This window comes from Grammomys surdaster, unplaced genomic scaffold, assembly GCF_004785775.1.
Source record: "Grammomys surdaster isolate TR1022 unplaced genomic scaffold, NIH_TR_1.0 126039, whole genome shotgun sequence".
Taxonomy (NCBI): domain Eukaryota; kingdom Metazoa; phylum Chordata; class Mammalia; order Rodentia; family Muridae; genus Grammomys; species Grammomys surdaster.
Genome location: NW_021620852.1, coordinates 2,582,351 through 2,600,207, shown reverse-complemented (window position 1 = coordinate 2,600,207; position 17,857 = coordinate 2,582,351). Strand labels below are relative to the sequence as shown.

General features: G+C 41.6%; 1 protein-coding gene across 1 annotated transcript in view; it reads left to right on the top strand.

Moving 5' to 3' along the window:
* The window catches only part of CUNH4orf45 (chromosome unknown C4orf45 homolog), a 109,207-nt gene that overhangs the window by 59,480 nt on the left and 31,870 nt on the right, over nt 1-17,857 (top strand). The window contains exon 3 of the mRNA XM_028754918.1: nt 7,431-7,489. Coding sequence (XP_028610751.1) covers nt 7,431-7,489 — 59 coding nt within the window. The remainder of the gene's footprint in view (nt 1-7,430; nt 7,490-17,857) is intronic.

Genomic DNA, 17,857 nt, shown 5'->3' with positions numbered 1-17,857 from the left:
ACACACACACACACACACACACACACACACACACACACACACACACAGAGTACTGCAAAATGAATGCTTCAGGACCTCCCTCAAGTAGAGAAGAATTCAAGGTGGGCGGAGGGGAGTTTTGCTTTGTGGTATTATTAAGCCAAAGTTAAGTTTTAGTTACTGTCCCTAAGAGATCCATGAAACAAAAACACTTTAACCTGTAACTTGAGCAAGAACAGATACTTTCTGAAATGCTGGAGACTTTTTTTTTTTCATGTTTTCATGCCCCTAAACAAGTTTCTGTGACCAAATTGCACCTGGTGTGCTTGATCACATATAGGTGAGAGGGTACCCTGGCAGGAAGTACTTCAGGATATATGCTTGCCCTGATTAGACCTGATGTGAAATATGGAGGCCTTATGGGTGTGCCTGTCTGTCTCTGCAAAATGTACCTCATCACCTTTTCCTGGGAATCCTGAAATGGTCTTGGCTAGAGTCCATCATCTTGGCCAGTATTTAATTTAAGCTTGCTTCAAATTTTGCTCAAAAATTGTGGAAAGGATCTTTCTCTTGTGGATCTTAGGTTTAACCGTTGTTGGCAGTTTATAAAGTGGTTCTTGCCTGGCACTGTGGTCCTGAGCCCCTGCAGGGCTTTCAGTGGCTTATTTGGCTTTGACTTTTTGACTGTCTACTGACAGTATCAGTACCACTCAGTTCTCCATCCTGGTGCTTAGCATGGGGTAGATGCTGAAATGATGAGACGTAAAAGCTGAAATTGCTTTTGTTCTCTTGCACAGCCTTTGTTATTCATGCAGAAAAAAATTAAGTTGCATTAGATTAGTAATCATTCTATTCCCAGCAAGTTCAATACAACTGCTTGAAAACTGTGTTACCCCCCCCCCCACACACACACACCTTAACTTGAAAAGTACTTTTCACAATGAGGGAAAGTTTACCAATAGAAGTAGAGCTAATTGGACAATTAAATAAGGAAACTCACCTTTTAGTTTCAGAATCCACAGCAGGAGCAAACGCATTAGACAAATCCAAGAGTGAATACAATCGCAAACAAGGCACTTGGTTAGATTGCAGTGGTTGCACATGGAGATCTAAGGAGTAAAATCTCCTTAGATTCAGGCTCTGATGGGAATCACCAAGGGGGCTAGGCTATAGGGTTGATGTCAGAAGGCCAGTTACCCATTTAACCACTCAGAACCACTCCAGCAAAGATGGGTCTGGTCTTTCTCTGAAAGAAAGTCTTAGTGTATTTTGAAGGACAGAATGTATTAGGAAGCCATTTGTCTCCCTGGAAGAGCACAAGGAAGAAATGACAGAAACATACAACTTTTGAATCAATCTTATGTTTATGGCTTTAATGTATGACGTATGACTAAGCATGTCAGTACATGCCTAAGATGACATCATTTGGAAGATGGAGATGGGAGTTTCAGAAGTTCAAAGCAAGCATAGATTATACAAGATTTTGTTTACAAAATAAAACAAACTAACAACAAAAAACTGAATGTGGCTTACAAAGAATACAAATGGTGTCATATGAGGCCATAGTAATGGGCCCCTGCTGCTGCCAAAGGCCATGACCAGGTCTATGGTCCTACTACAGCTGGGATCTCAGTTAATGTCCATGGCCCATGTTACCATTAAAGGCCATGTGGATGTCTGTGGTCTGTACTGCAGCCTGATGCCATGTTGATGTCCCTGGGCTAAGCTGCTGCTAAGGGCCATACTGATCTAAGTGGCCTGCACTACCACTGGATGGTAATGTCTGGACCTGTGCTGCCACCAAGGGGCTTGTCTGGGACTCTGGTCCCAATGCACCTGGGAGCCATGATAGAGGTCTGAGCTGTCACCAGAAACCATCTGGAGGCCTGTATGCCATGTTCCTGCTGTCTGTGAAGAGCAAGGAGGCTGATTTTGCTGTGATATAGATGACTACAGATGCACAGTTGACAGAGAGGGACATGGAAAACTTCTGTGACAGCTCTACTCCTATCCCAAGTACTCCCTCCTCCAAAACTAACAGCCTAAACAGGAAGCCACTGAACAGTACTCTTAAGTGTTATAGGGATGCTGAAGTGTGGCTCTCCACAGTGGATGGACTCCGGTTGGGGATGCAAAGTACTCAGATGTGTTTAAGGGGCAGACCACTGATCATGCTCCAGTGAGTATATGGATAACACAAACTAGACCTTTTTGTAGTTCTTATCTTTCTTTTTCTTTTTTTTTTTTTTTTTGGTTTTTCGAGACAGGGTTTCTCTGTGTAGCCTTGGCTGTCCTGGAACTCACTCTGTAGACCAGGCTGGCCTCAAACTCAGAAATCTGCCTGCCTCTGCCTCCCAAGTGCTGGGATTAAAGGCGTGCGCCACCACCACCCGGCTGAAGTTCTTATTTGTATTATTACTTTTTTTGGGAAAGAGAACACAAGGGGGTGAGGTGGGCAAGAACAGGGAAATTAGTATGACTGGTTGGGATGCATACTGTGAAACTCTCTGAGAATCAATGAAACTGTTATGTTAAATTAAAAAAAAAAAGAGCCAGGCAGAGTTGGAGTACGCCTTTAATCTCAGCACTCAGGAAGCAGAGGCGGACAGATCTCTGAGCTTGAGACCAGCCTTGTGTACAGACAAATGAGTTCCAGGACAGCCAGGGCTTCACAGCAAAACCCTGTCTTGAAAAAGAAAGGAGGGAAGAAAAGAAAGAAAGAAAGAAAGAAAGAAGGGAAGAAGGGAGGGAGGGAGGGAGGGAGGGAGGGAGGGAAGAAGGAAGAAGGAAGAATGCAGGTGGTATGAAAGGGGAATGGGGAGTCATTAGGCAGAAGAATTAAGTTGAGTCATGACTAGGAACACAAGGTAGAAGAGGAAGTATGGGGAATGATTACTTACATTAAAGACCTTTGAAAAAGTCATATGGAAGTCTAATAGTATAAAAGATTCCTAAAATATGCAGGCTGGCCTCAAACTCAGAGATTCCCGTGACTCTGCCCCCCTAGTGCTGGGGTATATATGGGTTTAAACGGAGGTACTCCATAATAGGAGGAGGAGATCAGTACCCCACCAAGACACCAAAGGCTGCTAAATATAAAGCCCATACCAGGGATAGTTTACCTCTTTGGGGATTGTTTATTAGGAGGGGTCCCATCGACCTCAAAACATTATAGGCTACTGCTGTTTTTGGTTACCCTCTGGAACTTAACAATAAGATCCTATCACTAAAAAGAACACATAGTCGAGTCATAGAACATGAAGAAAACAAGCTGGTACTAACCTGGAAGGTTCATCCCTACTGGCTAGCTTTCTCAGTGCTGGAAGATGCTATGGGTGCTTCTGGAAGAATAAGGTACTCATCAGTCTTATCCAACGTAAACCCTGCGAGCTATAATGACAACCGACCTGGCAAGATGTACTGCTGGTGCAATAGTGGCAGCAATACTATGAGAGTAAGCAACCACTGTTTAAAACTAGATTTAAGGCCTGCTACGTAAGATGAAACTCGTGTGTGGTACTCTTACTGAGATCAAGATGCTGTGTCTAGACAGGTCATAGGCTACTATTTTATTCTGCTAAATGGATACAGTTAGGGGACTTTTATCTTCTCCCTTTTCTGGGATCTGTGTTCACTAATATTTTTATAGCACCTTGATTTTTACCACTTCTAAAATGGAGATTATATTGGTTTTCTACTGCTCCTTAGCAAATAATCACAAATTCTGAAATGCAATGGAGTACTATGTATCTGCTCACAGAGCTATAGGTCTGAAGTCTGAGGATGTCATGGCTGATTTGCTGCTCAGGTCTCCCAGAGCTGACAGTGAACTTTGGTATCACTATCATCTTTGGTATCTCTTTCAAGTTCATATGGTTGTGGCCAACTCTTACTTCCTTGTGGTTATAGGGGTATGTGTTAGCCAGGAGCCATCCTCAGCTAGAGAAGGCCCAAACTCCTAACCACACGACTCGTTTAACCTTCAAAGCTATTAAAACAATCTTTCTCAGGTCTCATGCCCCTCAACTTTACAGCCCCTTTGTCAAGGAGTTGAGGGTCTTGTATGAGCTCTGATTAGGTTAGGCTAACTGAGGCACTCTCTCTTCTCTCTCTGTCTCTCTCTGTCTCTGTCTCTCTCTCTCTGTAGTGTGTGTGTGTATGTGTGTGTATAGTAAAGAGATTAAACCTATAGATGTTCGGCAAGTGTTCCTTAACACAGCTCCATTCCAGTCTGTTTTCAACTTTATGTTTGGGGCCAGGGTCTCACTGAGTTGTTTAGACTGGCCTAGACACTCTGCAAGCCTAGGCAGAAGTAGAAATTATGATTCTCCTGCCTCAGCCTCCCAAGTAACTGGCATTACAAGCCTACCACATTGGGCAAATCTTTTCTTAAATTCAATGGATTTTTAGAGTCTTGATTATATTTAAAAATCCCTCACCAGCGATGCCCTGGATCAGTATTTGATAGAATATCTGGGAAAAAGATATGTTTACTAGAAAATGAGAATTCTGGGGACTATTGAAACTCTGCCTACCACAGTTGAATAGCAAACCCTCGGAGCACTGTTCTCTGGATTAAGAGGTAGGTGTGCATCATGCTGGCCTAGTATTTCTTGCAGCAGGAATTAACAAATGGCATCTAGTGGCATTAATGTTTCTCTCTGCCTATACTTTAAAACTGTCTAGTGTTATAAGCTCGGTAAAAACCACAATAGAGTTGGTATCTTGTGAATACACAACAGAAAGCAGTGATTCTGGTTCCATAGTTAACAGACTCACAAAAATCCAGCATTTACTGCTTACTTAATGTTGATTTATTAGTTCAAATTATTTAAAACATTGCAATCAAACAACAATGACAAAAACATTCATGTCAGACTGCAAGCTTATCTGTAACAGCATAAAATGAAATGTGAGTCAATATCTCTCTCTCTCTCTCTCTCTCTCTCTCTCTCTCTCTCTCTCTCTCTCTCTCATGGTAAAAATGCATCACAGACTACAAGCCTTAAAAACTGGCATTTTTCAGAAACAATTGTTTTGTTTCAACCCTTGCTCTGAATATAAAATGAATACTTCAGATGCCCCAGTCTTGCAAAGACCTTTCTGCCTTTCTTGATTCAATAATTCCAGTCTAAAATAGGCAACATTATGCATTTTAGTGGCCCAGTCACAACAATGCGGTTGCTTATCACTGGCTGTGGGAAGAATGGCACCTAAGAGGTTAACCATGATATTTTGCAAATTGAAGCAAGAAGAGAACAAATCCATTAGCATAACAAAGGGTAGCCAGAGGGGCCCTTTCCACTTCACTGTTTGGTACTGAGAGCCCAGTGTTAGCAAGGAAGGAGGCTGGAAAAGAAAACCTTAGTGTGTACACATTCTTGAAATACATTGCATTGTGTCTGTTTTACTGATGAAAAACCCCATAGTTACAGAAATGGATAACATGGTCCTTTCCAGTAAGGAAAGCTAAATCAGATACCTTCTCAAAAGCATTATGAAATATCATAATAAAGCAAGAATTCCTCTAAACAATCCCAAAGATCACCTGAGTATGACAGGGCTATTCTAGAGGTAGGCTGAGGAAAAATAGGAAGCTGTAAGCAATGGCTGGCCAATAGCGCTAGCCCCAGATGCATGCAATCAATTTAATCCAATTTTAGCAGATTTTATTCATTCAGAAAATGTGTCCAGCTCCCTGTTGCTAGATATAATTAGCAGGCATTTCATTTTGGGTAGTACCTAGACTTATTTAAACATGGCTTCATAGTAAATGTCTAATTTGAACCTATAATTATATTTAGTAATTGAAACTGTTAGAAGATATATAAAAATTTCACTAATTTTTTTAAAATATTATTTCTTGGTAGACTGTATAGACATTTTAGATTCTTGTTTATTTATTTGTAGTCCTGGGATGAAATACAGGACCTTGTGTTTACTAGGCAGGTACTCTACCCCTGAGCTACTTCCCTAGCTGAACTAATCTATTGATCAATATTTTCCTTATAATGAATAATGTACCAATATAAATGTTTATTTGACTCGGACTTTATTAGGTTTAATGCTTCAGTGAGTATCACTGCTCAAATAAATCATGGTATATTTTGTTAATAAATTAAAATACAAAAGGGCAAGCTTATTTCAGATAACATTTTAACATTAACACATGGAGCTCTAAGAGACATGGAAAAAAGATATTTTTAGTTTTTCCTAAGGATAATCATGTTTTTGTTGTTAAGCATGGAGTAGCAAGAGATCAAAGAAGATCATCCAAGTCCGAGTATATTTGCCCAAAGATGGGGATAAGATGATTTATGAATTAATAGGCAAATTCAGTTTTCAGGGACTTAATTTTATGCCAGGAATCAACTGATGCCATGACCTTTTCTACGGTTTGTAGATTACTACTTAGATGTTTTCTGTTGACTGCTGGGTGAACTCTTACATGATCCTATCTTTGTACACATGTTTTCTGTGTGAGGGTCAAGGCTGCCATTTTAGGTCACCTGAGCAGACAGGTAGCATAAGAAAACAGAGCACATACAACAATTAGGCAGGCAGCCTGCAAAGTCATTCTAAGCCAAAGCTAGGGGACGAGCAGGAGCAAAGGGTGAGAGCATCCCGGGTTGCTGGTTGCTGCTGCACTTTCACCGATATTGCTGTTTTTGAATTGTTATGAATCTGGTACCTCGTATCAACATAAATGTTTAAAATGCATTCCTAAGCAAAAGTGGGATGCTTTTTGATATTTCATGTTGTAGTTTTTCAATTGTAGTACGGCAAACTGAGAAATGATTGTAAACTCAATCCCTTTGGAATATGAACGTGACACCTTTGTTTCCTGGCTTATTTAAAAAGATGAGGAGAAAGAAGGTGACACTTCGGGATCGTTCATTCAGGAGTAATGTATCATTACACAGCACTGTGAGGGATCCTGTGCTGTTTTTTTTTTTCAAATGTGAAACTGATATTTAGCTACCAAATAGTTTCTCAGCTATCAGAGTTTTCAGATCTGATACAGGCATCTAACACCAGCTCTTTTCTACTTTGCGGTCACATTTGTTGCCTCTGAAGAGCCCTCAACTGCCTGCCTAAATGATGGCTGATAGTCCACAGTGCTGCCTCCTTCCAGACTCAGAAAGATGTGGGGGCACCCAGGGATTCCAGGCTAGACCATACAATCCCTGAAGCCTATCTGTAGCCCCTCTCCAGTCACCCAGAGGGAGTGGAGTTCATGGTGACTCCTTCCTCTTAGTTCAGAAAGCAGCAGCTACCAGTTTAGGAAGCAACCATCTCCTCTGATTTTCTTTTAGCTGAATTTAGCATCCCTACTTCATTTTCAACCCTGACTCTCTTTCTGAGGAGGAATATAGATGCTTAGTCTTTAAACCCGAGGATCCCTATTCACTAAGGAACGAGCCTGACCTTTAGCTCTGCTCCTTTTTCAGCATGGCGAACTAAGTCTTCGAGCGATGGAAAAAATAACCCACCGTTATCAAAACCCTTGGTAAGTACATGTAAAGGTATTTCACCTTAGTTAATGGGTTTCCTTCCTAAGTTAGGGATAGCTTCTTTTCTCGTTTTGAAAAACACACTATCATTTTATTTTTATTGCTTCATATAGCTTTGTGTGGGAGGTAGAAATCACAAATTTTCATTTCTAAGGATCACAATAAATTTTACATTCTGCCAGTCTAATTAGGGAAAGAGACAGAGCAAAAGAACATGGTAAAGACAGTGCTAGACTGGAGTGGGGGAGACTGGAGCAGCAGCTGGGAAGGGTGGACACTGATGAACAGATTAGTTTCAACTTTGTAAGTAAGCTTTCTGTGGAGAAACTATATATACATATGTATGATGTATTTTAACACACACACACATTAGTAAAAAAGATCTCATTTCATTTCATGCTGTTGGCCTAGAAACCCCAATAATAGGTAGTCTTGGTTAATAAACATAATCTTACTGAAGTCACATAATGGCTCGAATTCATGTTGTCTTAAGGTAGCCGCTAACAAAAATTAAACATGTGTAGCTCTGGGTGTGTTAAATTACCAAGAAGAGAAAATACTGGGCTCTTGTGTAGATGGAACATAATCCAGATGCCTGGAGGAGAAGGTCAGACAAGACTAAAGGCATATTAGTGTAGGAGATGGGGGTGGGGCAGCGGCTGCTGCTTTTCTCCAGTTTTCATTCCTGAAAGATACAGTTATTAGTGTGTACAAAAGTATTGGATTTGGTCTCTTCTCCTAACGTAAAATAAATGACATAGGAAGAGACCTCAAGCCACTTGGGAGCTAAAAAGATGCCTCAGTAGTTACAAAGACCTCCTGCTCTTGTAGAGGACCTGGGTTTGGTCCCCAGTACCTGCATTGTGACTCATAACCATCTATAACTCCAGTTCCAGAAGATTTGATGAACTCTTCTGAAATCCATGGGCACCGGGTACACACATGGCACACATACATACATGCAGGCAAAACACTCACATGCATAAAACAGAATCAAGCAAATATTTTTAAAAGCTTGTCAGGTACTGTCCAGAAGATCTCCCTGGACAACATCTGTGACTTGTTAGTGACAGCCACTGCTCCTATGAACAGCCACATAGAAAGAGTTACACTGCATTGCATGAAAGGCATCCATTCTGCCTGAAAGATTCCATCCCTTTTGTTTGAAGAGCATTTCTTACATCGACTGTAAATACTCTATCAGCTTTTTCTCAGCAAAGAAAAGCACCAGAGAGAGGCTATTGGAAATTAAGGACACCTTTAACAACTGTTGATGGTAAAAGCATGAATGTGCTACTCTTTATATGTAAATACCTTCTTGGAAAGTATCTGAGAAACACCGAAGCTGTGAACATTTTCCCTAGAGAGAAAAGGTTACCTTTATTTCTAGGGACCATTCTATGCATTATACAAAGTCATAAGGATGCAAAATGTCTATGAAAAACCCTTGTACTTAGGGGACTGTGAATTGTTTGGACTCTGAGCAAACATTTAAGAAGGAAAATACCAAAATCAGTTTGCCTATGTGAACACTGACTTAGTTCTCTCTTTCTGTGACAAACTCCTGAGAGATAATCAACTTACTGAGAGAAAAGACTCATTCTGGCTCTAAGCTTTGAAGGTTCTAGTACATGATCAGTTAGCTTTGCTGCCTTTAGGCCAAGCTGTACATCATGGTAAAAATCTCGTACTAGAGCAAAGCCATTTACCCCATGAGAGATTCAACAAAGAACTAGGGTCCCAAGGTTCAGTTGGGCATATCCTCAATGACCAGACTTCTCACAAGATTCTAAGTATTATTTATTTTCTCTTCCTTCTTCTCCCCACCTCTTCTTCACTTTCTTCCTCTTCCCTCTCTTCTCCTCCCTCCTTTTCCCCCCTTTTAGGAATCCTAGAGACCAAGTTCAGGAGCTTAACCTTTGACCACACTTTATATCACTGAGCGATATATACTCCCAACCCCTTAGAAGTTCTGCCACCCCACAGACTGGGACCAAACCTTTAACATTTGGGTATTAGGGACCCATTCATTTCAAACCATAACAAATGCAAATAAGTAGGATCATAACCAGAAAATTATAGTTAGAGAAGGTGAAATTTCATTAAGTGTTGGTAGTTTCTAGATTCTTCTATGGCCTCCAGTAGATGTCCTAATTCTAACAAGTCAGACACAGGCGCCTAGGAGGATGTTTATGTCTTGTGATTCTAAACACTTGTTCTGCTTAGAAATCTTTCTGCCTGATTCATGAGTTGTCAAAATAGTATGGCTAGGGTACTACACTCCAGTGGTACAGAGATGTCCAACTCCCGTGGTTTTTTACTGATTGAGGACCTCTCTTTTCTGGGCTAGGTAGTATTCAGTCTCCCAACCAGTTTCCATGCTCTGTTCTTCTCAGACAGCAGCAGCACTCAAATTCAGTGCTTCTCCAGTTGAAAGTCTGGCTGCTTTACAATAGCAAACAAGTCAGGCTTGACGCACACAACTATATACAACTATACAACTATATGGCTTTTTTAAAAAAAATATGCAACATTCATGCCTTTTTTGGTGTATGTGTATATGTGAAGTACTGGGAAACTAACGTACATTTTAGTTTTCTTAAAATGATTTTTAAACCCTACTTTTTAATATATATATATATATTTGTGTGTGTGTGTGTTTTTTTTGCATGTTTATCTGTACACCATGTGCATGCCTGGTACCTGATGAGGCCAGAATCCTTCATCTGATATGGAACAGGAGTAACTGAAAATTGTGATCTGTTACCTAGGTGCTGGGAATTGAACCTGGGTCATTTTGAAGAGAAGCCAGTGTTCTTAACCACTGAGCCATCTCCCCCATCCCAGGCCATACTAGTTTAAGATCAGCCTGGGCTATCAAGTACCAAGTCAACAAAGGCTGACTAGCAAGACACTGTTTTTAAAGAAGCCAAGTAGGTTAGGGAAGGGGGGAAGTTACCATCCCGGGGTCAGGCATGCTGAAATATCAGCATCTAAGAAGTAGAGGGAGGATCAGGTGGTCGAGTTCACTCTTGGCTACATAGTTTGAGGGCTGTTTGGGCTAGAGGATAGGCTCTCTAAAAAACCATTGTATCTCATTCTGCTTCTTCTGGTTTTGTGAACCTGGCTAAGGCTTGAAGGAAGCAAACTGATAATCCTTTTGATAAAGTTCATGTTGGTTAATCCAAGCATGTTTGTTTTTTCTTCAGTTTTTCGAGACAGGGTTTCTCTGTATAGCCCTGGCTGTCCTGGAACTCCCTCTATAGACCAGGCTGGCCTTGAACTCAGAAATCCACCTGCCTCTGCCTCCCAAGTGCTGGGATTAAAGGCGTGTACCCCCACTGCCCAGCTCAAGTATACTTTTCAATACACTTGTCTCGTTACTTATCTCCTCTCATTCATAAGTGTATGGACAATTGTGAATTTAGTTTGTCATCGAGGTGATATTGAAAAGGTGAGTCTGAGTTCATCCTGGCACCAGAAGCTACTTGAGCCAGGCAGAAAAAAACACATCAAACTAGGATCTATGTCTGGGTCACAGAAAGTCCTGGGAGAGTGGGAAGACAAGGGATTAGACTTGCTGGAAACTTGTGAACCTGTTTGGAGAGTATGGATTTTAATCTAGGAACAAAGAGAGCTCACTGGGAGGGTTTAAGTCCAAAGGAACACGATCCATGTCCCTTTGCTAAGGTCAGTCTTAGAAAGTTGGAATGCTGTGTGGAGAATGGATGGTAGGTGACAGGAAGAGTTGTGACAAGATCGGCTAGGAGACATCTCATTTGTACAGACCTATCATGGGTCTTCAGATAAGCCGAAATAAGCTAAGCCTGATGTACAGCCTTTTTACTCTCTAGTTTCTCTTGCCAGTCAGATGTAAGCATTCTGGGCGTGGATGGACAGTGAGCACAGTCATGCCGTGTGAAGTTAGCGCTTTACTTTTTCTTCTAAATTAGAGAGCTTCTAGATATAGAGAGCTGGGACTCAGTTGAGCTTTTAGAGAAAATAGACTGTACAGACAAATGAAGAGGGGAGACAATGTCTCCAAAATTACTGCTAAGTACATACATGCCGTAAGTTCATAGAGTGATGTTAATGTTACCAGAAGGATGCTAGTGAAGAAACTGAATCATCAAGCTAATCTTTCAGACTAAGCTGACGGTTTCCATTGATCTAGACTGGGATTTGGGTGTTTTAAATAGATCTCCCTCTCTGCCTATGATAACCAGCCAGAACTAAGAGCCACAAGACTAGATGGGGAGAGAAGGGATGAAGCCTTTCGAGCTGGGTTTCTCACACAAGGGGCCAGATTCAATGAAAAACGTGAAGCAGGCAAGAAAGCCTTACATTGGGTCCCTTGAGAAGACAGGGTGATGGCAGGGAGTGAAGAATCTAAGAGGATTCTTCAGCATGCAACATCAGTAAACAGAAGCAAGGAAAACAACAACAGACAAACATCTGGATTATCTGTGACCGCAGAAAAAGTAGCACAGTAGCAGGATGATCTGAGTTAGTGTTCCTAGCACTGAATAATGTTTGCCCATTGGCATCCACTCTGCTTCTGAGACGAACTATTCAACAGAGAACATTGCAGGATTCCATCCATCCATGTGTAGGCATACTTTTAAGATGTTAGCTTACTTGAAGTCAGACTGTCGTGTAAATAATGTAGCATCCACAGATGCTGCCTCTTTTTCTTGAGAATGGAGAGCCGTGATAAATCAATGGTTTGTACAATCATGTTGTACAGAACAGTGAAGATGCATTTCAGCGGATCTGAAATGGTGGCCCTATGTGTGCCAGGTACTTGGAATCTAAGAGTTGCCATCAGGCTTTTTACTCTCTAGTTTCTCTTGCCCGTCAGATGTAAACATTCTGGGTGTGGATGGACAGCACAGTCATACCATGTGAAGTCAACTCTTTACTTTTTTCTTCTAAATTAAAGTAAGCACATCCCTGCTTTACGTAGCCCAGATTTCCCTAGCTAGGCCATTGGATGGTTCACTCATCTTCATACAGTCTCCTCTGCTTACAGCTAGGTGTTTCCAGCATATATACACAGCACTTCTAACGTCAACAAGAATAAATGGCATAGGATGTGACACAGCAGAACAGTTCATGTTCCAATTAGAGAGGTCATCAGAGACTTCTGGTAAACAATTAATTGGCAGGGTTCTGTGTTGTAAGAGGCAAGCAAATCCTGTAGCAGTACAGATCCTACCCTGTATACATTTAAAATATAAGGGAAGGCTAACTAGAAATACCTTCTTTCTCTTGTTTTCCTTTGAGAACAAACTTTTAACAAGAATCTTTCAAATAAGAGGTTTGCATTAGTCAGCTTCCTATTAGTGTGGCAAAATGCCCAAGAAAAACAACTTTAAAAGGAGGAGTTTTGCTTTGGCTTATAGTTTCAAAGGTTTCAGCCCATGTTTGCTTGAGTCTGTTGCTTTTGATGATGACCCAGTATACCACCCTGAGTGGGTGAGAGGAGAGAGGTTGTGAGGAGAAGAGGAGAGGACAGATGAACACTACTATCTTATGGCACTAGACAGCATAGAGAGACACAAGGAGCTGTGGGCCTAAAGATTCTGTCAAGCCTTCAAAACATGGACTGTTGAAAGCCAGGCATGGTGGCATATACTTGCAATCCCAGTAGCACTAAAGGAAAGACAGGTGGATCACTGAGGCTTCCTGGCCTGCTAGCTAGCTTAGCCTAATGGGCAAACTAGCCCAATGAGAGAGAGACTCTCCCTCCCCTCTCCCTCTCCCTCTCCCGCTCCCTCTCCCCCTCCCTCTAGATAGCTTAGTCTAATGGGCAAGCTAGCCCAATGAGAGAGAGAGATTCCCTCTCCTTCTCCTTCCCCCCTTCCTCTCCCTCTCCCCCTCCCTCTCCCTCTGTTGAGTTAGATACTTAAATGAAGGCTGCTGGACAGGCTGACTATCTTTGTGGAGGCGTCTGCTTAGCTCAGGCCGCCATATGCCTCGGCCTGAAGCCAAGTGCTCTGCAGCTGGAAGCAGCCAGAGGCCATGCACACATTGCAGCTAGAAACAGCCAGCCAGAAACACCGGCCCTGCCACCCATGAGATGCCAACGTGGGAGATGGCTCTGCCAATATTCCACGCTGTCTCCACAAGGCTGGGCTGAGCCCAGACCACCCCACTATTCATGTGGGCCCGGTAGAAAATGAGACTCTAGTGCTTAGATTATTCAAAGGCTTTGTATGTTTGGTAATGCTCAATAACAAGATGCCCACACAATCAGAGATGTAACCCAATACCCAACCTAGATATATCAACTACCTTTGACTGCTAGAGACAGGCGAACGTCTGCTTCCATGTTCCCTTGTCTCTGCTCCTCTCCTCCCTAGCTCCTCCTCTTTCTTCTCCTCTTCCTCTCCTCCTCTTCCTCTCCTTACTCTTTCCACCTTAGCTTCTCCCTCTCCCTCTCCCTCTCCCTTCTTCCCTCTCTCTCTCTCTCTCTCTCTCTCTCTCTCTCTCTCTCTCTCTCTCACACACACACATACACACACACACACATACACACACACACTGAGATTCAGACTATAGTAAGGTTCTTAAGTGAAAACTTAAATTTACTGTAGAAAATTCATTATTTCTTGAGGGATAATTCTTGTAGCTCTCTGGAATACACTCACTTATTTTGGTGACAGGCATTACTGTGTGTTGTTAGTTGAGCATGAGTCATCTGAAAAGCAGTGGGTTCTCTAAAGCTCCATGAATTTAGAAGCGAAGTTTGGAAAAGGACAGTGTTCCTGTAGTTCTTTCTATTCTGAATCCAAAACAATTCTTTCAGGATGTATCTTTCTTTCAAATAAAAAGCAGAGAGTACTAACTAATCGATAAAATTTACTTTTTCCATAATGTGGTCTTCATTACCTGAACAATCAACAGCAAACATGAAATGTTCATATTCAAGTCCAATCTTCAGAGTTAGAAAGCAGCCAGCTGGTCATCTCAAATAACCCTATTGAACCAATGATTTTAACTCCTATCCCACTTCATTGTCCGTATACCTGTACTGAGAATCAATTGGTCAACTCACTGACCAATCAAACTTTTATCCATCCCTGTCACCCAGTCAGAGAGCTGCTCCACACAAGACACTGGGCCCCCAGACACCATCTCCACCATCTGACATTGTCTCTGTGGGCCTTCCTCTTCAACCCTACTATAGTCTTCTATGTTTGTACTTCTTAATAAAGGCTCTTTGACCTGCCTACAATTTCCTTCAAACTATCTCCGAAAACACCTCCCACATGTCTTCAATTTAGTCCTGTGATGAGGAATTCACCCACACTTTCTCCAGTGAGCATATTCTGTGTAACAGGTATTAAGAAACCAAAGTTGAGTCCAAGCATGGCCCCTGCCATCATAGTAACAGGAAATGAAAATGGAATACAATCATGAAGGCTTAATCCAGTAGGAGAAGGCCACGTGGGAAGTAATGTATGAACACAGTGGGGAGTACCTCCAGGCCTCTGGAAGTCCCTAACTCATGCTTCAAAAGGCAACTTTAACATGATCTATCCTTTGTAAATCCTGTAGCAATCCCTTCAGCCCTCTCTCTTTAGCTCCACTGTTAAAGATGGACTCAGCTTTGTTTCATGTTGTTATGCCTCCTGTGAGACTGTGAGGCACATAAGTATTTTGATATTCCATTAGTTCCCTTACATTTTTTTTTTAAGATTTATTTATTTATTATATGTAAGTACACTGTCGCTGTCTTCAGACACCCATATGAGGGCATCAGATCTCATTGCAGATGGTTGTGAGCCACCATGTGGTTGCTGGGATTTGAACTCATGACCTCTAGAAGAGCAGTCAGTGCTCTTAACCGCTGAGCCATCTTACCAGCCCAGTTCCCTTACATTTAATCCAGTTCTTGGTATATACTGCCTAGTGGCTGTGACACTTGAGACAGGTTATTTAAGTATGTCCTTACTTTCCTAGTCTTTAAAGTGATGGTGACAGGATCTCCTATGCAGGTTTATGGTATAGACAGCATTGTTACACATGCAGCACTTAGGACACTGGGATACATCAAGGACTCAATGAGTGATGTAATCATAAATTTATCACCCAACACACTCTTGAGAACATAAGAGGAAACCAGCGAATGGGTCTCCAGGACAACGGATAAACTGAAACTACAATTAGAAAATCAGGCACTTGATTTACAGGTTCTTCTCAGTTAAAGAAATGCTTTGAAATAAATCAAATGCATCTATTAAAGTCCTCATTGTGGTACAGTGGCCACCAAAGCTCCCCAAACAATACAGGTGCTTGCCGTTGCTCTTCTTCGTTCACCATTATTAAATAGACTGCTATAGACACAATACGTTTTCATTGCAAGACATAGAAAAATCAAGCTGAGACTGACCTCAGAGCTTCCTGCCCTCTGGCTAGCAACGTTAGAAAGTATCATACTGGCCATAAAAGAGAAAAGTCATCAGTGCACACAGCAGTGATTGCTGTATCCTATTACACTGGCCTGGCACACTGAAGGTGTGCCAAAGTGATGAGAAGTGAAAGAAGCAACCAGCTACTTTCTCACTGGATTTGAGGCCCATTCCATAGGAAGGATTTTGTACCTGGCACTGTAAACCTAGCTAAAAGAACAAGGTTCTGGAGGAGATAGGCCTTGGGGTGGGTAAACCTACATCTGTTGCTAAATGAACATGTTGCCCAACTGCCTTCTAAATATGATTACCCCCAGATTAATGCTCCTGTCAACCTTGGCCGGATAACTCCTTTCTGTAGTGGGCAGCAGTTAACACAGCAACTCACAGCTGGTCAAAGGGGCTGGGAATGAGTGACTGTTAAATGTCCCCAGCCCTGCAGAGAACACCTGCGTCAACTCTTCCACAAGGTTCAGGGAATTTTAATAAAGAGGGAGCAGAAAGAATTTAAGAGTAGGAAGATGGGGAGAGGTTCTGTGAACTGCTATCTTCTGGACATGATATAGCTGTTGAACTTCTGAACTTACTACAACTATGGTTACCCATACAAGAGCCAGCCAACAAGATAAGTCAACATTTTAACAGGAGGATATGAAAATGGATCAGAAGGAGATTCATTGAGGTATTACAGAAGTCAGAAGGGGAAGATGAAGAGAATGGGATAAAAATACATTGTGTGCATGTAGGAAATTGTTTAAAGAATATATAAAAGATATTTTAAAATCCTTATTGATGAAAGCAATCAGTATAAAGATTATCTATAGCATAAAAATCCACACTATGTGGCTGACTTGATGTCCCCAAAAAGTATGCAAAAAACTCTTAACAGACAAAAAACAAATAAAGAAAACATATAAAAATTAAATTTTCTAATACTTAATGAATAATAGGTCCAGAAAGAGGCCAGGAGAAGTACAAAAGAGAAAAACAGTAATTCAAGAAAATGTCCTTTAAGGGAGTGGATGATTTCCATATCGAAACCATTCATTAAATGTGACTAACAAACTGTGCTCAACTGTCATTGAGAACTGTCCTGAGCTTGAGGAGAGTGAAGGAAGCATCCAGAGGAAAGCAGATCTCTCCAGGAGATGGGACTGGGAGCTGATAGAGCACTGTGTCACCCACCTCATCTGCTACAGTATGATCCCTAGAAGTAGAGAATGATGTGCAGTGTAGAATTCCATGTTCAGCCAGTGATCACGAGAGGAGACAGAAAGTGGCATCTCCAAACCTGTCAAACTAAAAGTTACCATTGAGCATTAGCCTTCAGGAAGTGAAGGGGAGAATGCTATCTAGTCAAAGAGAGAAATACAAGGAAATACAAGGACCCATTGGGAGACAAGGTACCAAGAAACATGGCAGATGAAGGGTTTCCTCAGAGGCCAATAAAAGAGGCAGAAACTTGGCAGTCCAGGGCCCAGAGAAGCATCAGTGTCGACAGGGCAGGCAGAGTGGGATGCTGTAGACAAAAGGCTTAAGGTAGCTTTGAAGGGAAGAATGCTGAAAAGGTAGCAGAGAAAGAAGGGATGTGTTTTAGTGCTACTTAGATGCACGCCATATTTAAGTTCCTTTGTAAAAGAAATGATGAAAAGCACCATTTTAAGTACATGTACAAATATTTTGCTTGGCAAAAATAATTAATTATAGTATGGGAAAACAGCAATAGTCAGAATTATAATCACTGGGACTCCTAAATTGAAGAAAATTTCCAGCTAAAACCAGGATCTTCAGTGCCAAGGAAACACTCTCAGGCGTGAGTAAGGAAGGCTTTCTGTTTCTTCAGACAGGTGTATGGTGTTCCTTTATTTAGCATTAGCTGGGTGCCATGTAGAAAAGTGCCTGTTATTCTTAAGAAATCCTGTCAAAATCAGTTGTTAAGCTAGCAGA